General features: G+C 34.9%; 1 protein-coding gene across 1 annotated transcript in view; it reads left to right on the top strand.

Annotated features, from left to right (window-relative positions):
- CAND1 (cullin associated and neddylation dissociated 1) overlaps window positions 1-20,280 on the top strand; it is a 42,095-nt gene extending 21,815 nt beyond the window's left edge. Inside the window, exons 4-15 of the mRNA XM_037845784.1 lie at window positions 446-569; window positions 2,154-2,410; window positions 2,498-2,603; window positions 4,042-4,187; window positions 7,656-7,948; window positions 9,229-9,370; window positions 9,731-11,224; window positions 11,978-12,073; window positions 15,000-15,169; window positions 15,252-15,416; window positions 16,852-16,959; window positions 17,615-20,280. Coding sequence (XP_037701712.1) covers window positions 446-569; window positions 2,154-2,410; window positions 2,498-2,603; window positions 4,042-4,187; window positions 7,656-7,948; window positions 9,229-9,370; window positions 9,731-11,224; window positions 11,978-12,073; window positions 15,000-15,169; window positions 15,252-15,416; window positions 16,852-16,959; window positions 17,615-17,839 — 3,326 coding nt within the window. The 3' untranslated portion in view covers window positions 17,840-20,280. The remainder of the gene's footprint in view (window positions 1-445; window positions 570-2,153; window positions 2,411-2,497; window positions 2,604-4,041; window positions 4,188-7,655; window positions 7,949-9,228; window positions 9,371-9,730; window positions 11,225-11,977; window positions 12,074-14,999; window positions 15,170-15,251; window positions 15,417-16,851; window positions 16,960-17,614) is intronic.
- Window positions 20,281-20,693: the final 413 nt, after the last annotated feature.

The following is a 20,693-nucleotide window of genomic DNA, read 5'->3' as shown; positions in this document are numbered from 1 at the left end:
ATACACACTATCCACACATATGTTATTATCTTTTTAAAAATTCACTGAAGTTTAGTAGAGTAGCTTACTAAAATAGAGGATTCAAGTAGAGAGAAATCGTGTTGCTGCTTTCCAGTCTAGAGGTATAAATACTATAGTTGTTACTGGCTCGGTAGCTGTGATTCATGGTAGTTGTATAAAATAGTTGTCCAGTAGCCTACTGACTCTGTATCATTTTCCTATGTCCTAAATACCTTCTGCAGTTATATTATCTCTAATTCATGTTTATGTCTAAAAAATTATTTCATTTGAAAACAGTCTCTTTTGAAATAATGTATTTTTCTGGCATGAATCTCTTTAGTCTCATGAGATTTTAGAGTTGTTGAATATTTTGTAACTGCCCTAAACATAAGGTGGAACTAAACATGCTTGCCTAGAACGTAGTATTGATTTCTTGTTCATGCAGGCTCTGCATTAGCTGCTAATGTATGTAAAAAGATAACTGGACGTCTTACTAGTGCAATAGCAAAACAGGAAGATGTCTCTGTTCAGCTAGAAGCCTTGGATATTATGGCTGATATGTTGAGCAGGTAAATGTGCCTATTATCTCCATCACTTCTACTAAAAATATTATGGGCAATTCTTGAAAACCTTCCTTATAAATGTAATGCAGTTTGATCCCACAATTGTCAAAAATTGTGACTGTTTTAAAAATGTGTGTAGCTGGGAATATGGGGAGAAGTAAGCTAGTTATTATGATATTACAGAACAGACATGATTTTTGTAGTTTAGAAAAGGAATTAATAAAATTTGTGATTTAAACATTTCAGCATAGTTTTCATGTTTTGTTGTACTCTTTAAATTCTTGAGATGAGGTATGCCAGCGGAAATAGCAAGTTTTCCAGGTAAAACAATACTGACAAACTTCAGCAGCTGTGTTTGTACTGCATTTTGGTATAGAGGAAGGAGCTTGGCTTTATACATTTGTTGCTTTTCTACTTTCCTCTGAGAATCAAACTTTGGAAGATAGCAAGAACTAATCAACTCCCAGGGAAAAGTACTTTGAAGGATCTGTCAATTTCAATTTATCTTGATTTTCATAATCATTATAGGTCACCATTATTTGTATATATGTTTTTGTCACTATTTCAATTCAGCTTGAAAAGAATTAAGTCTCTTAATGTGGTATGTATGTAATAAAAGAGAAGAGCTGTCATCCTGGCACACAAAAGAGCCTACAGTTTAGTATAGAGTTAAGGGCACAAATGGCTATATATAAGGCACAATAGTACTTAACACTAAGAAAGTATAGTGTGTTCTTGGGTTTAAAACAAAAGCGTCCTGCTTGGTGGAAAGAGTCAAGGAAGCTTTTTTGGGAAGAGTGGCATTTGAATTGAATTTTGAAGAATGGCTAGGACTTCAACAGATGGATTTATTACCAGTTGTACAATATATCAGCATAAGTATTCTTGGAGGTGGCAAATTTGTATTTTAGAATATAGAGTGAATAGGAGAGTAAATGGAAATCATTGATAGATTGAGGGTCATGTTGGGATGGGTTAGGAATTTATACATAATTTAAGAAACGGTGAAAATCCAGTCAGAATTTTTGTTTTGTGTGTGATTTGATCACTAGCACTATCCTGGCATATCATAGATGTTTGACTACTGTTGACTCGTTGAACTGCACATCTGGGATGATTTGGAAGAGAGGGGTTGGACCAACAGAATCAACAAAACTTAGAATATAGAGGAAAGACAGTGAGGGAAAGGAAGAAGTCAAGAGAGGTAGAGGTTTTGAGTATTTCAAAGCCCCTCTCCCCCACCCCCAAAGCTGTAACTTAGAGACCTGGGAAGGGGAGAAGGGAAAAGTGGCAAAATTATTTACTTTTTGATGTGTTGCCAAGCCAGTTGGTCGAAAAGATCCTATAGTTGGAAATCTAGGTCTAAATTCCAGGACATAGGATACAAATTTCAAAGCTGCATCCGCTTAGCTCAAGTTTCCAGTTGTATTGGTAGAGATAGTAAGAATTCAGTTTTCCTTTTATTCTAAATTTGAGTTATTCTCAAATAAATTTATACTCTTTGAATATTTGCATTGAGGTCAGAGGCCAGGCATTTCAAAAGTACTCAAGTATCTTGAATTCATTTGTTGTTTTCTTTTTTATTTTAAGGCAAGGAGGACTTCTTGTTAATTTCCATCCTTCAATTCTGACCTGTCTGCTCCCCCAGTTGACCAGCCCTAGACTTGCAGTGAGGAAAAGAACCATTATCGCTCTTGGCCACCTGGTTATGAGCTGTGGAAATATAGTTTTTGTAGATCTCATTGAACATCTGTTGACAGAGCTGTCCAAAAATGATTCCATGTCAACAACAAGAACCTACATACAATGTATTGCTGCTATTAGTAGGCAAGCTGGTCACAGAATAGGTAAGAAATGTTTAAAATGTTCTCAAGTTTTCTTTAATTAAAAAAAAATTTACTGTGTGTTTTTAAGAACCAATATGTTTTAATTAGGTGAATATCTTGAGAAGATAATTCCTTTGGTGGTAAAATTTTGTAATGTAGATGATGATGAATTAAGAGAATACTGCATTCAAGCCTTTGAATCATTCGTGAGAAGGTAGGTTTTTAGATTTTTTTTTTTTTATTGTGGTAACATACATATAACATAAAATTTGCCGTTTTAACCGTTTTTAAGTGTGCATTCCGTGACACTACTTGCATTTACAGTGTTGTGCTACCATCAACACCACCTACCACCAAAACTTCCATCACTCAAAACAGAAAGTCGGTACTGATTAAGCATTAACTCCACATACCTTCTCTCCCCAGCCCCTGGTAACCTCTGATCTACTTTCTGTCTCTGGATTTGCTTATTCTAGTAGGATATTTACTTGAAAAATAAAGTCTTCCTTTGAGAATAGACTACTTAATATCTAGATTAGGTGTATCAGGAGAACAGATTATGACAGGAAGAATTGAATTTTGTACTCAAGATATGTTCTAATTAGTTTCTCATTAAACAATAACTGGTAACCAATAAGGTATTCGAAGTAAATGTCATCTTACTATTATAAAATGTAGACAACATTTATTTTGAAAATGTTTTCTTCTTATTGTTACAACTTTATTTAAAGAATTTGGGGAAGGTATTTGTGATCATCTTTAGTTCTGTTTGTCCTCTTTGGTATAGAAAAGATGCTAATCTAATAATGTAGTCTCTCTTGAAAGAGCAATGGGGTAAATTAGCTGATCATAGCATATATAGTTAATTTAAAGTCTTCAGATTTTTAGGCCCGTCACATCCTTTTTGCTAGGGAGGTGATTCTCAGTTTGGAAACCTTGGCTCTAATTTTTTTTTTAAAAACCTGATAGAAATTTTGCATTTATGTATTTGAAAGTGATACTGGTTAAGTAAGAGATATTTTTGTCTTTGGCTAGAATTGACAGTCTAGCACAGTGTCTTGAGACCTCACTGGCTGTTATCTGCAGTAATTCCTTGCCACTCATGGTTTTACGAAGTGGCTTTGTAATCATATCAAGCTACTAAAATGAGAAATTGTGGGATTCATTTCTGACCCTTTAATCAGAAAACACAGATTATTCCTGTATTTGTTGGCCATGTGGGCATTTATAGCTAGAAGATCAAGCCCAGATGAGTGTGCACTGATACCTTCACAAATATTCCCCATTACTGAAGAGCACCTTCATCTGGGCTTAGTCTTATAGTTACATGTTGAGACTAGAGCATATTTAGATTTTTCTCTGTACTACCTTATATTAGCCATGACATACCATTAATTGTAGAAATCATCCTGATTTCAGTGATGTTAAATTGTGAAAAATTCATCTTAAAATTGATTAAGTGTAATTTGAAAGGTAGATCTTTTAAAACATGTAGTCTGTGGGAGAGAAAAATAAAGGGGCATTGGTGTTGAAAAAGTAGGGAACGACTTTCCTATTTTAAAGGGAAGAAAATCTAATAAAGCAAAATATGGCAGATGTTCCATCAAGGAGAAAAGTACAGTTATTCAAGGTAGCTCTTGTTTCTTCTTTAGATGTCCTAAGGAAGTATATCCTCATGTTTCTACTATTATAAATATTTGTCTTAAATATCTTACCTATGATCCAAATTATAATTATGATGATGAAGATGAAGATGAAAATGCTATGGATGCCGATGGTGGTGATGATGATGATCAAGGTATTTCTAATTAAATAGAAAGAATTTGTTGATTAAATTTCCATGAAAGAGTTAGTAAGGTAGTTATCTCTTGACTAGCACTTATATATGATTTTTCTTTTGATGTAATTATTCAGATTTGCTGCAAAGCATTTTTATAAGCAGAGAAATAAATTTTATAAAAAATAATTGTGCCTGTGTATATCCATATTCAGAGACATTTGATTGGTTTTGAAAGACTGTTGTTCATGCACAGTTACTTTCATAAAAAATCCTAAACATTGTGTCTGAGACTCGTAAGGTTGATGTCATAGTGTTGTGATTTGTGAAATTTACTCTAGAAAGGAGAAGTGACTCAAGGAATAATGGTTGCTCATGTTTAGTTGTTTCTTTTGTATGGTGTGCCAGTTTGAATGTATTGTGTCCCCCAAAATGCCATGTTCTTTGGTGCAGTCTTGTAGGGGCAAACGTATTAGTGTTGATTAGGTTGGGAACCTTTGATTGAGTGTTTCCATGGAGATGTGACTCAATCAATGCGGCAAGACCTTTGATGGGATAATTTCCATGGAGGTGTTACCCCATTCAGGGTGGGTCTTAATTGAATCACTGGAGTCCTGTAAAAGTGTTCACAGACAGAAGGAGGTGCTGCACAAGAGGGACACTTTGAAGAATGCATAGGAGCTGAGAGTGGAGCTGGAATACAACCTGGGATCAGCAGATGCCAGCCACGTGCCTTCCCAGCTAACAGAGGTTTTCCAGATGCCATTGGCCTTCCTTCAGTGAAGGTATACTTGTGTTGATGCCTTCATTTGGACATTTTCATGGCCTTCAGACTAACTTTGTAAACCCCCTTTATAAAAGCCAATCCATTTCTGGTGTTTTGCAAAATGACAGCATTAGCAAACTGAAACGTATGGTATGAATCATAATAGAAATGTCTAAATTAGTAAGTTACTATGTAAATGAGTTAGTGGGTTTCCTGTTATTTCTGATAATACTCGATAGTTTGATTCTTTGACTGAATTTATGTAATCACTTTACTATGAAGTCTGCAACCATCTTCTAAAAACAAAACAAAAATAGCTATAAGAAACCTCTTTACTCCATGTACTTCTAGCAGCTACAACCCAGTTTCTCTCCTCTACAACAGAGGATGGTCTCCAGTTTCTTTCTTCCGCATCTGTTGCTCAGTCTCAGCAGCATTTCTTTATTAGGCTTCTAGAATACCTTATTCTCCTGGTTTTAGTCTTCCCTTTGTGATTACTCCTTCTTAGTATTCCAGGCTGGTTCCTCTTCATCTCCCTGACCACTAAACTAAAGTGTCCCAGGGCTCAGTGTGTGTTTTTTATCTGTTGTACTCTTATTCTGATGTTGAACTAATCCAGTCATTATCTTTATAATGACTGTCAGTATGCTGACAGTCAGCATTTTATCTTTATTCCAGATCTCTCCTGTGAATTCCAGGTTCATATATCCAGCTGCTTAGAAGATATCTAAAATATCACCTGCAAACTTGTTTCTTCTTCTTCAGCCTTTTCCATCTCAGAATGGCAGCTTCATTCTTCTTTGTTTCTCAGGCCAAAAACCCTGAGGTTATGCCAGCCTTTCTTCCATGCACACCTTCATCCAGTCTTCCACTTCATGGTCTCCCTTTGTTTGGCATATCCTTACCTTCCTTCTTAGCTTTTTATTTTCTTCTTCACACTTAAACCACTTTCTGACATTCTGTAATTGATTGTCTTCCACCTGTTAGAATGTAAGCTTCATGAGGGCAGAGATTTTAATTTTATTCTGTTATTGACTCTTCATCCCAGTACCTGTGTGTTTTGGTTTGCTAAAGCTGCTGGAATGCAATATTCCAGAAATGGGTAGGGTTTCTCAATGGGGATTTATTAGGTTGTAAATATATAGTTCTGAGGCCATGAAAATGTCCAGATTAAGGCATCAAGAGGTAGATACCTTCTCTGAGGAAAGGCTGATGGCATCTGGGGTTCCTCTGTCACATGGGAAGGCACTTGGCGATGTCTGCTGATCTTTTTCTCCTGGGATCTGGTTTCAAAATGGCTTTCTCCAAAATGTCTCTGAGCTTCTGTCTAAGCATCTCTGAGCTCTGTCAGTTTCATCTGTCTTTTATTCTCTCATAGAGGACTCCAGCAAGAAAATTAAGACCCACCTTGAATGGGCTGGGTTACATTTCCATGGAAACAACCTAATCAGAAGGTTCTACCACAATAGGGGACAGTGCTTGCCAGATAGGCATCAATGAATACGTGTTGTATTGATAAAGGGAAACTTCAGCTTATATTATAATATGACTAAGCCCTTCAGGCTTAATCAGTTATATGGGTTAATTATCTAATGTCATCCCACCATTGTGTTACTACAAGTTAACATAATTTTAATGATATATTTGCTTTTAAATGGATAGTCTATTTTGTACCATGTCTTTCAACTTCTATTCAAATATGCTTTGTGAATGAATCAAATGCCTTGGATTTAGCAGTATTTGCTTGGATTTTCCTACAGCGTTCTAAGGTGACATTAACTAAATCTTTTGGAGATTGGAAAATTTTGTTAAATATTCTAGAATTTTCTAAGGCATAGCTGGCTGCATTTAGCTGTTGCTAAATTAATTGGACTATAAGCCCAGTGAAGCTATGACATCATCTTTTTACCCCCACTGAGGAATCATTTCAAGGCTATAACCTTAACTAAGAATTAACAAAATTATTGTTAAATAATTGTAGGCTTTATTCTGCCAGAACTACTGGTATTTTTGCCATCCTTCTGATTCATGTTTCCCAACTGATTCAAACTGTTGATGATAGAAGGAAGTCATTTTTAGAAATTTCATACACAAAAAGTTATCTGGTAAGTATAATTGAAATACAGTTTGTAGTGCTTATGCTTGAAATACTATTAAAGGTTTAACATCAGGAGTTTGGAGAAGATGGTGCTCTGTTGTCAAGTGAATTTAGTGAAAAGTTTTGTATTCACAAAAAAAGCTGATGTCAGGATCCCACCCCTTTCTGCCCATTCCTTAAAATTAGTTCTATAGCATGTCTTGGGATTGGTAACCATTCTTTTTTATCACATGATATTTAGCCACAGATCTACTCCATGATTTATCTTATAAACTCCACACATTGTTTGATTTTCCTGTGGTATCAAGTGAGTCCTTTGAATTGAACTTATATTCATATTGTTTCAAAGGTTAGGAAATTTGTGATTTTACAAGTATTTATACTCTGAGAGAAGTTTGTGTTAATTATTTTAAAGGGGTAAGTAAATAAGCAACTCGTTACCCATAAGAAATAAAAAACACAGTCGTGATCATTTTATATTTAAATTGATATATGACAAAATATGCATCTTAATGTTAAGTCAAGGAAAAGTTAGAATAACTTAGTTTTGAATATCAATTCACTTTATGTATTAATTTACTTTTCTCATGATCAGTAGCCTGTTTACATTAAAACTATTTTTTAGGGAGCGATGATGAATACAGCGATGATGATGACATGAGTTGGAAAGTGAGACGTGCAGCTGCTAAGTGCTTGGATGCTGTAGTAAGCACAAGACATGAAATGCTTCCAGAATTCTACAAGACTGTCTCTCCTGCGCTGATATCCAGATTTAAAGAGCGTGAAGAGAATGTGAAGGCAGATGTTTTCCATGCATACCTTTCCCTTTTGAAGCAAACTCGTCCTGTGCAAAGTTGGCTTTGTGACCCTGATGCAATGGAACAGGGAGAAACACCTTTAACAATGCTTCAGAGTCAGGTTTGTTTAAAAGTATGACTTACAGGAAATGTGATTTTTTAAAAAATAATTTTTTTATGGACATGTGAGTTCCAGAATCTTTAGAGGAGCAGAAAATTAAGGGCTGCCTATATAATACTACTAGCAGCATAAGTTGATAAGGGAATTGGAACTCTTGTTTATGTAGTAGTTCACGTGTTCATATTATGTTACTTATAAGCAGTTGTCTATGCTAGTTAAAGTTTTCTTGATTTCACTTGATAAGCTATTAAAACATTTTAAGAACCAGAAAAGTAATCCTTATGTTTGACATTAATGGAGAAGTCTTAGAGCTGTGGAGTCAGGCAATTTGTGTTCATAGCCAGCTTCACTCCTAATTTAGCTGTGTGATCTTGGACAAGGTATTTAATAATTTCTCTAAAACTCATTTTTCTCATTTGTAATAGGGGTTTACTTGGAAATATCTACCTCCCAGGATAGTGAGAGATAAGATGATCAGTGTAGAGTGTTTAGTGTAGGGCCTGCTGCGTATTAAGTGCTTGATATATATATGTGCCAGCTCTTATTATCAATAAAATAAGCATTTTTCATTTCAGGACTTTTGTTTATTCAAGATACTAAACATTATAACTGCATAGCTCCCATTTGTTGAATATTTAGTATGTGACAGACATTTTCTTAGAAGCTTACTGTATTCTGCCATCCATAAGATTTACAGTAGAGACCCTCTTTAGGTTTTACTGGCTAACAAAACATTAGAAAGTTTAGGCAGATGTCTTCAAATCATACTCCAGCTCTTTGTAGCTGCATTTGAAATGCGGTGAATTTCATTGTACCCCCAAACAGAAAGCAAAAAAGTAGAACCTATTTGATGGCTGCTTTTCCATAATTTGTCCTTTTTCCTTTGATGCTTATCTGAGCCATATTTCATTCAGAATACCATTTATAAATTATGTTCCTAACATTTTGGTTGAAAATTACTTTATTGGTCAGGTTTATATTTGGTTTCATACTCAGGGAAGATTGTTTTGTTAGTCTGTGGAAAGTTAAATGATAACTTTGATACTTGTTTATCAGTATCGAGCAAATATAGTTAGAAAGGAACATGTAATTTGTGCTGCAAACTTTGTTCATATGTATAAAACAGTCTCATTAGCAGTATAGCAATAGCAGTACATAGCTGAATTATGAAGTCAACAACAAAAAGACTTCTTTCTTTTCTCCTGTCCTCCATAATTCATGTTCAGTAACTGAGAAAACACTAATGGCTGAACCAGCTAATGAGTATGTGATAATTGCAGGTTCCCAACATTGTTAAAGCGCTGCACAAACAGATGAAAGAAAAAAGTGTGAAGACCCGGCAGTGTTGTTTTAACATGTTAACTGAACTGGTAAATGTATTACCCGGGGCCCTAACACAACACGTTCCTGTACTTGTACCAGGTATGAAAGTAATAGTAAATCCCTTTTAGGATCTAATATGGACTCTTAAGACTGAGATAAGCTCGAAATAATTACTTCCTTAGAAAGGAAAATTTGTGACAACTTAATTTGTACATAGAGTTAACTTTTTATCTAACCATCTTAGCATCTGTAGTTAGGAATTTGTAAGTAGAAAGTCTAAAATCTTACTAAAATCTTTGGCTCTGATATTTAACATAGACTGTGGAATTACTGCTACTTTATAGATAATAGGATGAACAAGTAACTTCAGCAGTATTTTAGGGCTTGGTTTCTGTTTTTTTTCTTTTCTTAAAATATTCACAGAAATGATTAGATTTTTTTCCCCCCTTGGCTTTTTAGGAATCATTTTTTCGCTGAATGATAAATCAAGCTCATCGAATTTGAAGATTGATGCTTTGTCATGTTTATATGTAATTCTCTGTAACCATTCTCCTCAAGTCTTCCATCCTCATGTTCAGGCATTGGTCCCTCCGGTGGTGGCTTGTGTTGGAGACCCATTTTACAAAATTACATCTGAAGCGCTTCTTGTTACACAACAGCTTGTCAAAGTAATTCGTCCTTTAGATCAGCCTTCCTCATTTGATGCAACTCCTTATATCAAAGATTTATTTACCTGTACCATTAAGAGGTTAAAAGCAGCTGACATTGATCAGGAAGTCAAAGAAAGGGCCATTTCCTGTATGGGACAAATTATTTGCAACCTTGGAGACAATTTGGGTTCTGACCTGCCTAATACTCTTCAGATTTTCTTGGAGAGACTAAAGAATGAAATTACCCGGTTAACTACAGTGAAAGCATTGACATTGATTGCTGGATCACCTTTGAAGATAGATTTGAGGCCTGTCCTGGGAGAAGGGGTTCCTATCCTTGCTTCCTTTCTCAGGAAAAACCAGAGAGCTTTGAAACTGGGTACCCTTTCTGCCCTAGATATTCTAATTAAAAACTATAGTGACAGCTTGACAGCTGCTATGATTGATGCAGTCCTAGATGAGCTCCCACCTCTTATCAGTGAAAGTGATATGCATGTTTCACAGATAGCTATCAGTTTTCTTACTACACTGGCAAAAGTGTATCCATCCTCCCTTTCAAAGATAAGTGGATCCATTCTCAATGAACTTATTGGACTTGTGAGATCACCCTTGTTGCAGGGAGGAGCTCTTAGTGCCATGCTAGACTTTTTCCAAGCTCTGGTTGTCACTGGAACGAATAACCTAGGATACATGGATTTGTTGCGCATGCTGACAGGTCCTGTTTACTCTCAGAGCACAGCTCTTACTCACAAGCAGTCTTATTATTCCATTGCCAAATGTGTAGCTGCCCTTACACGAGCATGCCCTAAAGAGGGACCAGCTGTAGTAGGTCAGTTCATACAAGATGTCAAGAACTCAAGGTCTACAGATTCCATTCGCCTCTTAGCTCTCCTTTCTCTTGGAGAGGTTGGGCATCATATTGACTTAAGTGGGCAGCTGGAACTAAAATCTGTAATATTAGAAGCCTTCTCTTCTCCTAGCGAGGAAGTCAAATCAGCTGCATCCTATGCATTAGGCAGCATTAGTGTGGGCAACCTTCCTGAATATCTGCCATTTGTCTTACAAGAAATAACCAGTCAACCCAAGAGGCAGTATCTTTTGCTTCATTCATTGAAGGAAATTATTAGCTCTGCATCAGTGGTAGGCCTTAAACCATATGTTGAAAACATCTGGGCCTTATTACTAAAGCACTGTGAGTGTGCAGAAGAAGGAACCAGGAATGTTGTTGCCGAATGTCTAGGCAAACTCACTCTAATTGATCCAGAAACTCTCCTTCCACGGCTTAAGGGTTACTTGATATCAGGTGGGTAGTCAGGTTTTCTAATTAAAAAAAAAAAAAAAAAAAAATTTGTTTTATTGACAGTTGATTGCATTGAAAAATGACTAATAAGGAAAACATCTGTATTTTGTTACATGTAGAAGGTTTTTATGAAAAAGTACTGCCTTATGATATGGAGCCATATTCATATGACATTTTGTTGTTAAGAAGGATGAAGAAAGTGTAGTTAGATGATGGTTAAATAAATCTGGTCTAGTTCCTAGTGGTCATTGCATTTTAATGTTACTCTTTTTGTCTTAAAATGTGGAAAAGACAAATACCTCTTGAGTTAATTCTGAAGAAATGCTAGTATTAACTGTAGTACTAAAGTTGGTGAAAGAATCTTAGTTCAAATGGAGGATCCTAGAAGACTTCAGATTAACCAGTTTTGATCCTTTTAGACCAAATTTTTAGAAATTGCTTTCCTTTTTAATAAAAAATTTGAAAATCTAGCTACTTATGGATTAAATCACTTCCTTATGAGGATTAGATCCTCTACTATTGTTGCCTCAGTGCCTCTCCTTCCCAGAAGAAATTTTCTTTTGAAATCTATTAGAATCATTTTTTAAGATTAATAAATTTTGCTCATCTAGTATCCTGTGAGCAATAATCAATACCCTTCTTTGCCAAAGGGAATTTTAAGGAATTGAAAACTCTGGTGTTACTTGAAAATTATATAAATGTCTATGGATTTCTTTGGACTACATACCCATAGAGTTGCAATTTATTTTGTATTAGGTTCATCATATGCCCGTAGTTCAGTGGTTACAGCTGTGAAGTTTACTATTTCTGATCACCCACAACCTATTGATCCACTATTAAAGAATTGCATAGGTAAGTAGAAACAAAGGTAAATGTACTGATTGACTATTTTTTGAAAGATAAGAGTTATTGTCAAGAAACTCTTAATTTTAATAACTAAAAAATTACCGAGGAATTAAAATGCTTGTTAGAGTCCCATAATTAATTTTCATCAAAAAAAAAAAACAACTGATAATTATATATTAGCAATTACTTTTGCTAATATTCTGTCATCCTTTAGTTTGAAATTATTACCAGATGATTTTTACAGATAACTGAAATTAGTAATTGCGACAGTATATCTTTATTGGGATGTTCTGTCTTATTTGGGGGTCTGTTTTTAGAATCTTACAGTGATAGAAGTGTCCTTATACACCATTTCGTCCATTACTTCACCTAATTTGACTCTACTGTTTCTTGTGGCAGTTTGTCTACTTTGAGGCCTATCCATTTTCTGACAGCCCTAGTTTTTTAGACTTTTTTCTTTTAGAGAAGCAAAACCTTTCCCTTTAAATTCCAGCCCATTCTTGTAATGCAGAATAAATTTGCTTTCTCTTGCATAACAGCTTTTCAGAGATTTGAAGATTGGAATCATTTTCTGTCTTCACCCTCAGCCACTCTTCTCTGGCCTAAGTATTCCAGTTTCCGCATCTATTCCTCACTTGACATGGTTTCCAAACCCCTTTCCCTTCATTGTTTTCATTCTGAATCCTTAATAAACCCCAGTTTCTCATTGCCTCTTTCTGTGTCTGCAGTGCACCAAGAATGGGCCTATCTCTGCAATAAGTCTGTCTCTACTTTTGGGAAGACTCAGATGTGGTCTTAGCAGTATAGAGATTTCTTTAGTGTTGAAAGTGTAATCTGTTGTCAAACCAGGTCTTCCACATGTACTTTATATTCGATTTTTAAAAAATGTGAATGCAAGTCTATATTTATACCCTATTTCATTTCGTTGGTTTTGTCCCATTTTTTCATTGATTTCAAAGTCTTTTAAAATTGCATCATCCACTCTGTTTAACTGCCTTTAGTTTTGAGTCAATTGCATATTTGATAATCATGTTACGAGGATGACCTAAGATGACTTGAATGGATAAATAGCAAAAAAATGTTTGATCTATCTAACCATACTAAAGTTTCCCCCTGGATATAAATGAATCTCATTTGAGCTGTGAGGGCTCCGATTTTACATTATTACTTGTAAGCCTTCATCTCCTAAGGGGATCTATGGAGACTTCCACGTATATATAAAGTGGAAAGAACCTGAGAATTAAAAAAAGGTAAAAGTTGAAAAGAGATAATTCCTAGAAGAACTAAGGGAACATACCCAAGACAGACTGGTATCTATTTCTGTGAAGACAATAATTAGTTTTTAGTATTTCTTATGATTTTATAACTTATCTGTATTTTATTGTTTCCATCACGAGTTTTCTAGAGTTGGTAGTAGCCCAAAACTCTTAGAACTCAGTTTGGTGCTTTCTTGAAGATAGGAAAATGGGGATACCATCAGGGAGGGTGGAAGGATACAGAAAAGGAGCTGTGCAGTTTCATGCCATACTGCAGTGGGCCAGAAAGGGATTGACAGTTCAGAATAAGGGGACCACAGGTATAAATGGGATGCCATTGCTAGGGCCTAAAAACAAATTCAAAGAAACTGTATCTGAGAAGCTTACTGTTTTTGTTCCCTTTGATGTACTTCTTGACATTTTTGATATTGTTCAGGATAAAGATAGGACAAAGGTAGAGGCCTGTGCCACATCCCTGGACAACTTCTTTTCAGGCAGGCAGTGTGCTTTGTTGGTATAGTTATTCAGTCAGGTGGTTATCATTCTAATTTACTTTGATCTTGTTCAGCATTTGTGACTGTTTGAACAACTAGGCAGCTATTTAAAAATTGAAATTCCTGGGCCACGGAATTGGGGACCACGTTTTGTTGTAATTGGTCCTGGAATTTTCTTGGTTGTTGGCATTTAGTTTACCAGTCTTCAGTGTCTGGAGCCTCTTCTTCCTCCCATTTTAAAGAATTACTGTGGCAGTGCACTCAAGTGTTCTGGTGTCACTCCTTTTTTTTTTTCCTGTGTATTCTGAAAGATTGCTGGTGGTAGTATTGAAAACATGCAGTGATAAATAATTGCTGTATGTCGATACCAGATGTTTAGCAGACACTATGTTCAACAATATACATGCCATTTATTCCACTCAGTAGCACTCAAAAGTTTATAAGCCTCATAAGCCTCATTTTATAGACTGGGAAATTGAGGCTCTTGGCCAAAGTTAGAGAGTTAACAAGTAGAACGGTTTGAATCATCATCTGGTAACTCCAGAAGTCTTTGTCCTGTAATCCACTCCCACCCACACACACACAAATTTCAAGGACAGCAGATTTAAATCTGTTTTTAAAGTACCTAGATACTTCCTTTAGCTAAGACCTATGTTAGTTTCAGTTTTCCTCCTTTAATATTGTCCTTTTACCGATTCATATATTTATTATTGAATATAGAAATAAAAAGGTCATTTGGTAGAACATTCGTCTTTGTTATGTGATTATTGGTGTATTGGTCAACAGTATTCCATCTTTATGAAGGAATGGGTCTGTCATCATCTTTTTGAACTCGTAAGGAAAATCAAGTTATTAATCTTGGTATCTGCTGGCTCTATCACTTCTCTGTGCATCCCACTTCTTTATGAAGTATCTATAAAATTAAAATTGTCACCATTATGGATGGTGAGAATAGGTTTCCAATTGAATAACTACTCAGCTTCAGAAATTATAATTTCCCTGGTTCCAAAAGAAACTATTAAGAGTTCACTTTGTATTTTATCAGGTTCTTCCATGACCTTCACTGAAGAAATAACGATAACCAACAATAATAAGCTGTCAAATTAGAAAAAATATGTTATAATGCATATTATATTTTAAACTTACCATAACTGTATGTTGTTTCTCGTATTATTTTTTTAGGTGATTTCCTAAAAACATTGGAAGACCCAGATTTGAATGTAAGAAGAGTAGCCTTGGTCACTTTCAATTCAGCAGCACATAACAAGCCATCATTAATAAGGGATCTTTTAGATACTGTTCTTCCACATCTTTATAATGAAACAAAAGTTAGAAAGGAGCTTATAAGAGAGGTAAGTTAGTTAGATAACACTGTTTTTATCTAGGCTTGTCTTACTTTTAAGTACAGCCACACATTCTTTTTTGTCTTAACAGGTAGAAATGGGCCCTTTTAAGCATACAGTTGATGACGGCCTGGATATTAGAAAGGCAGCTTTTGAGTGTATGTACACACTTCTAGACAGTTGTCTTGATAGACTAGATATCTTTGAATTTCTAAATCATGTTGAGGATGGTTTGAAGGACCATTATGATATTAAGGTAAGATGTTTGTGCCTGTTTTATAGAATGTTTTAGAAAGAATCTTTACTCTGCTATAGCGGTTTTCCTCCCTTGTAATTTACTCACATGTATAAGGGAGAAAAATTGGGTTGCCTGTCATAATTTTTGTAAGTATTATAAACTATAATATATAAAAGTAATAAGTCATTGTAACATCAGTTTGACATACAGGAAAAAAACAGACGACTTTTCATTAGAGGAGGCAGTTGAGTCTAAGTGGTCAGAAAATTCCACGTAATTTTTGTGTGCCAGCTTGCTTAGTGAATAGTCCCTAGATCCTTTCCCTTCAAAGGAAGAGTCCAGACAGGTTTTGCTGTTCAGAGTACAAATCTGTAACCTTTTTGGCCTTTCTAAATATGGGACTGTAGTGGCTACCCGTGGAGGGTTTTCTTTTTCCCGGCATTGTCTTGGTAATTCTCTTGGGGCTGTCCTTGGGGCTAGTCTGAATGGTAACTATGTATATTATTTTCCTGAATGAGTGTCTTTTCTTTTCCAATGCAATATGCTGGATTTAATGTCAGAAGTTTTGTTAAAGGCCAACATGGAAGACCTGTTTTCACATACACAAAGCAATCTGTGTAGAAGTAACTAGAGAGAAATCATACCACCCAGCTTTCCTTATAACTGCTGTCTTTTTTTTCCCTCTTTGTTCATGTCTATAAAAGCATGATTTGAAAAATAAAAAATATATACACTGTGTCTTTTTGATCTGTTCTTCCATTTAGTGCCTTAGGCAGAGCCTCACAAAAGTGGTAGTTGAGCAGTAATTCAACAATACTACCAGAACTCTAACTCTTTTATTTCTACATGTGGTATGACCCAGTCCTCCTAGAATTTAATGAAAATAGTAACAGGATACTTCTGTTTAATCTATGAGTTTATAGACTTAAGAGAGAAATGATTGCAGGTTTTTGGGTTTTATATGGAATAATCTAACCAGTCTTTTCTTTAGAAAAATCTGCTAAGATAGTGAAGAGCTTGCTATAAAGCTTTTCTTCTAGCTCCGTGATTTCTTTTTTCAACCCTGGTACAGTGCACATGAGAATTACCTAAGGGACTTTTTAAAAAAGATTGATTGTATGGCTCTATTCTGACAGATTAAATAAAAATCTCTGGGGATGGGATTGAGGAATGTATATGTTGCTAAATTTCCCAGTGATTCTAATCTGCAGCCAAGATTGGGAACCACTTTTCTAGTTCTGTACTCTAGTGCCACATTACAGGTAAGGTCTTTCTAGCACTTGTAACTAATTTAAGATAAATCTGTATGATTCAGATTGGCAGATTACATTAAAATGAAGCTTTAGCTTGCATGCTAGTCATTTTCCCCTTAAAGAATTTGCCAGAAATTGAAATTTTGTCTTTAGAAAATAATTCAAAGTCTAAATTTTATCTTTTTTTTACTTCCTAATAGATGCTAACGTTTTTAATGTTGGTAAGACTCTCTACCCTTTGTCCAAGTGCAGTATTGCAGCGGTTGGACCGACTTGTTGAGCCATTACGTGCCACATGTACAACTAAGGTAAATTATTGATAGCCATTGACTTAGGCCCTACTAGGCATATTCAGGATTCCTAGACAATTCTAGGAATTTTCCAAATTTAATAATGTAGCAGTTGGTTTTAAAAGTTAACCAATGAATGTGGTTGTTTTATACAACTTGGCACTGTTAAATGCTATTCTGAAGGCATTTAGTGTTTAGTGTTTAGTTTTGATTGTGGGGAGAGGAGGCAAATTCATAGAGGGCTTTGTGCAGAGATGATGACATTAGAAATTGGCTTTGAAAAATCAATTTTTTTTTTTCTTTTTAGACCATAGAGATGTCAGTATATGGTGTTTTGAAGAATAGTGAGTAAATAGGGTGGCTGAAGGAGTAGTTGCTTAGCAGCTGCCAGATTAGGGCTTGCTAGGTAATAAGGCTCTGGCCCCACTTTATTTCAACCATGATGGCTCTGTTTTTCATAATAGGAATTTGTTAATATTCCCTTAAAAGTAAAAGAGAAAGATGCTGCTAAAAATGTCTGAAAACAACTGTGTTTAGACTGTAATGTGCTTTTAGGACCTGTGAACAAGTAGCTTTGCTTTATTTACCCTTCAGGAATATCTAGGTGCTTAAATTTTGTTTGTATAAGAGCTGTCTTTTATAGCATGTAATCTAAATTTACGTCATGTTACAGGTTAAGGCAAACTCAGTAAAGCAGGAGTTTGAAAAGCAAGATGAACTAAAGAGATCTGCTATGAGAGCAGTAGCAGCACTGCTGACCATTCCAGAAGCAGAGAAGAGTCCACTGATGAGTGAATTCCAATCACAGATCAGTTCTAACCCTGAGCTGGCAGCCATCTTTGAAAGTATCCAGAAAGATTCATCATCCACAAACTTGGAATCAATGGACACTAGTTAGACGTTTGTTCAACATGGGGACCATTACTTTGACCATACAATGCACTGAATTGACAGGTTGATCACGTGGAAAGAGAAGTGTCTAAAGTCTTCAAATGTTCCACTTTTTTTCCTTTATGGAGACAGTTTGGCTTTCTTCCATTGTTACTTTTGTAGCATTTATTTCAGAAATTGGATTTCCATAATCCATAGATTGTAAGACCACTAATGTTTTAGTGGTTAGGACAACATTTAAAATGGAAACTAAAAGTTAGGATTTATGGAGTATGGAGATAGGGTCCAGTATCTATTTACCCTGTAATGTTTAGGATTAAAATGTTAAAATTTTGTGACCATGAATTTCTTTCTTTTATAAATTTTCTCTTATTTAAAAATCAAAATTTCCACAAGACAAAAACCATGTTTCTTTTTCTTGTATAATTTTTTTGTTTGGTCAACATAAATTGATTTTTAGCTGGCAGACAAGAATATCCGTGTAAGATTTGTTCCACTTCAGAGGGTTTTTAAGTATGGGGATTAACAATTAATATCCTTGTTGCACACACTAATTTTGCATGAGCAAGTTTACATATATATATTGTCTGTAAAGCAGCATGTGCAGATTATTCATAATACAAAAGTTAAAATAAGTATTATTGTATTAGTGCAATTTTCAGATATTTATTTTTCCACAGAAAACACATATCTGGAGAGAAAGAGGAGTAAATTTTTGAAACTTTGGTTATCTTTAATGCCAGTGTGAATTTGCAGATGTTTTCAGCAAATCAAGTCATGATAACAATTTGCCACTTTTTTCTATTATAAATTTTCTTACACATTTAAAATTCAAATATTTAAGTACTCAGTTTTCCTTAGTTATCCATTTATTGTGCATGTGTTGCCACCTAGAATTTCTTAAGGCCAGATTTTTTCTTTCATTCCCTTTCAATCTCTATTCCTTACCTAAGGATACAAATACTGTGTATGCTTTTGAATTTTATTTTTACCAGAATTTTGGAGCTAGCTACACAGGTTTATTAGCTAATATTTTCTTATAGTTAAGTTAGAATTTTTCCCCTTCCTTGTAGAGCTAATTTACATGTTGTATTTGATAAGTGTTGACTATTTTCCTGATTAAGGGAGCTGTGCTGGGGGTGGGTGGGGAAACAAAGCTTTGCAGTACCTAATATCATAGTTAAAATTTTATTTATCATATCCTTCAGTGAGCTCATTTCACACTGTAGCCTCTTCCTTCAAATTTGTGGTGCTGTAACAGTAAGAACTAACTTCTGAAAATAAAAGACATCTAATGCTGTGCAAACATAGTTTACATGTATTGAAGGAGGCAGTTGTTAAATTAAGTGACCAATTTTAAGTAATTAGTATTTGAAAACTGCACCCTTTTTTTGAAGCTGTGAATTAGAAATACTTTTCCTGCTGTATTACCTGCTTTAACATCTGAATATGCAGTGATTTTGACTGATGACATACTGTGGTTATTAGATTAACAGCTTAATTTTGAATGTTCAGATGATAATGCATAAGACTTGCTACCAGTAAGGATTTTGACTAGAATATTGACATGGAACCTTACATGAAGTTGGTGCCATTTCAAAATGTGGCAAGTAGTAATCTTACACCATAATTTGCATAAAAAAACTGTAATAGAAATTTATTTTGAGATGTTGGTATATTATGTACTATGCATTACTGTGGTATAGATGTTGTGGATATATTTAAGTTTTGGGTTACATGGTTTCACAATAAATTACCATACTGCAGGCTCTAGGACGGAGTAGGAGACTGACATGCATATGTTGTGAATGTCTTAATTATCTAAAGTTAAATCCAAATTACTTTTCATGCATTGGATTTCTCTTTAGTTTTTGTTTTGTTTTGTTTTGTTTTGTTTTTTAAACTTGCGAGATGCATGGCTTTTTTTTTCCCTGAGATTTGCAAGATGGCTCATTTTTCTGTCTTTTAATACAGAAGAAAGTGTTCTTTTCTAGAGGTGGATATGGTATTTTAGTGTTTACACCCATAGATACACATATGTAACGAAATTAGTAACAGAGGAGTGCTCAGATTTTGAATGCTGAGTCATGCAGATTAAATTGGTACTTCTAGTGGTGATGTAGTGGTGATGCTGAAATGATGTGACAAAGTATGGGATCCAGTCATGGTCTACCACTCATACTGCTTGCTTACCTGGTACCTTTTAGGTATAATGAGGAAGTTCTGCTTAGTGATTCTCCACATGTAGGTTCCTCAGGAAAAAGTTAATAGTAAGAAAACTAGCTGTTTGTTGATTACCATGAGGACATTTAATGTGGGTTGAGTTTTGAAGTTAGGTTAATTTATGAAACTTAAGGCAAAAAGGAAATTGCTATGGCAGGACCTAAAGTAAAAAAGTTTCTTAAGCTTGAAAATAAAAGCAATACATTTGAATGGCAATTTTTTAAATGATGGTCATGTATTTTCATTAATATTTGAAAGCTGCTTAAAGGGCATTAGAGAATTCTTTATAGGTTGGGGTATGAGAACTTCATCAAATGCTCTGTAGTATTTACCTAGTTTTTATGTAAGCTTCATTAAACAAAATCAGTCATTTTTTCTACACTTGTCAGATAAATGGTGAAGAAATAATGGCATATCTAAACAATTCTAAGGGATGTTCTGACAACTTTTTATCTAGCTCAGTCTCAGACATCATTTGAATATGATTATGTAGTCATAATTGAAGTTTGAAATGATGAAAGGCAAAATCCTCAGCCATTGAAAAATTCAGTTAACTGAAGTTAATTAGTAAGCCTTTTTAAGCAGTTATTTAGCCACATGGCAAAGTAATAATACTTAGTAATTTTAAAAGTTGAAGT

Source organism: Choloepus didactylus, chromosome 8, assembly GCF_015220235.1.
Source record: "Choloepus didactylus isolate mChoDid1 chromosome 8, mChoDid1.pri, whole genome shotgun sequence".
NCBI classification, from domain to species: Eukaryota; Metazoa; Chordata; class Mammalia; order Pilosa; family Megalonychidae; genus Choloepus; species Choloepus didactylus.
This window is presented reverse-complemented; position numbering and strand designations above follow the sequence as displayed.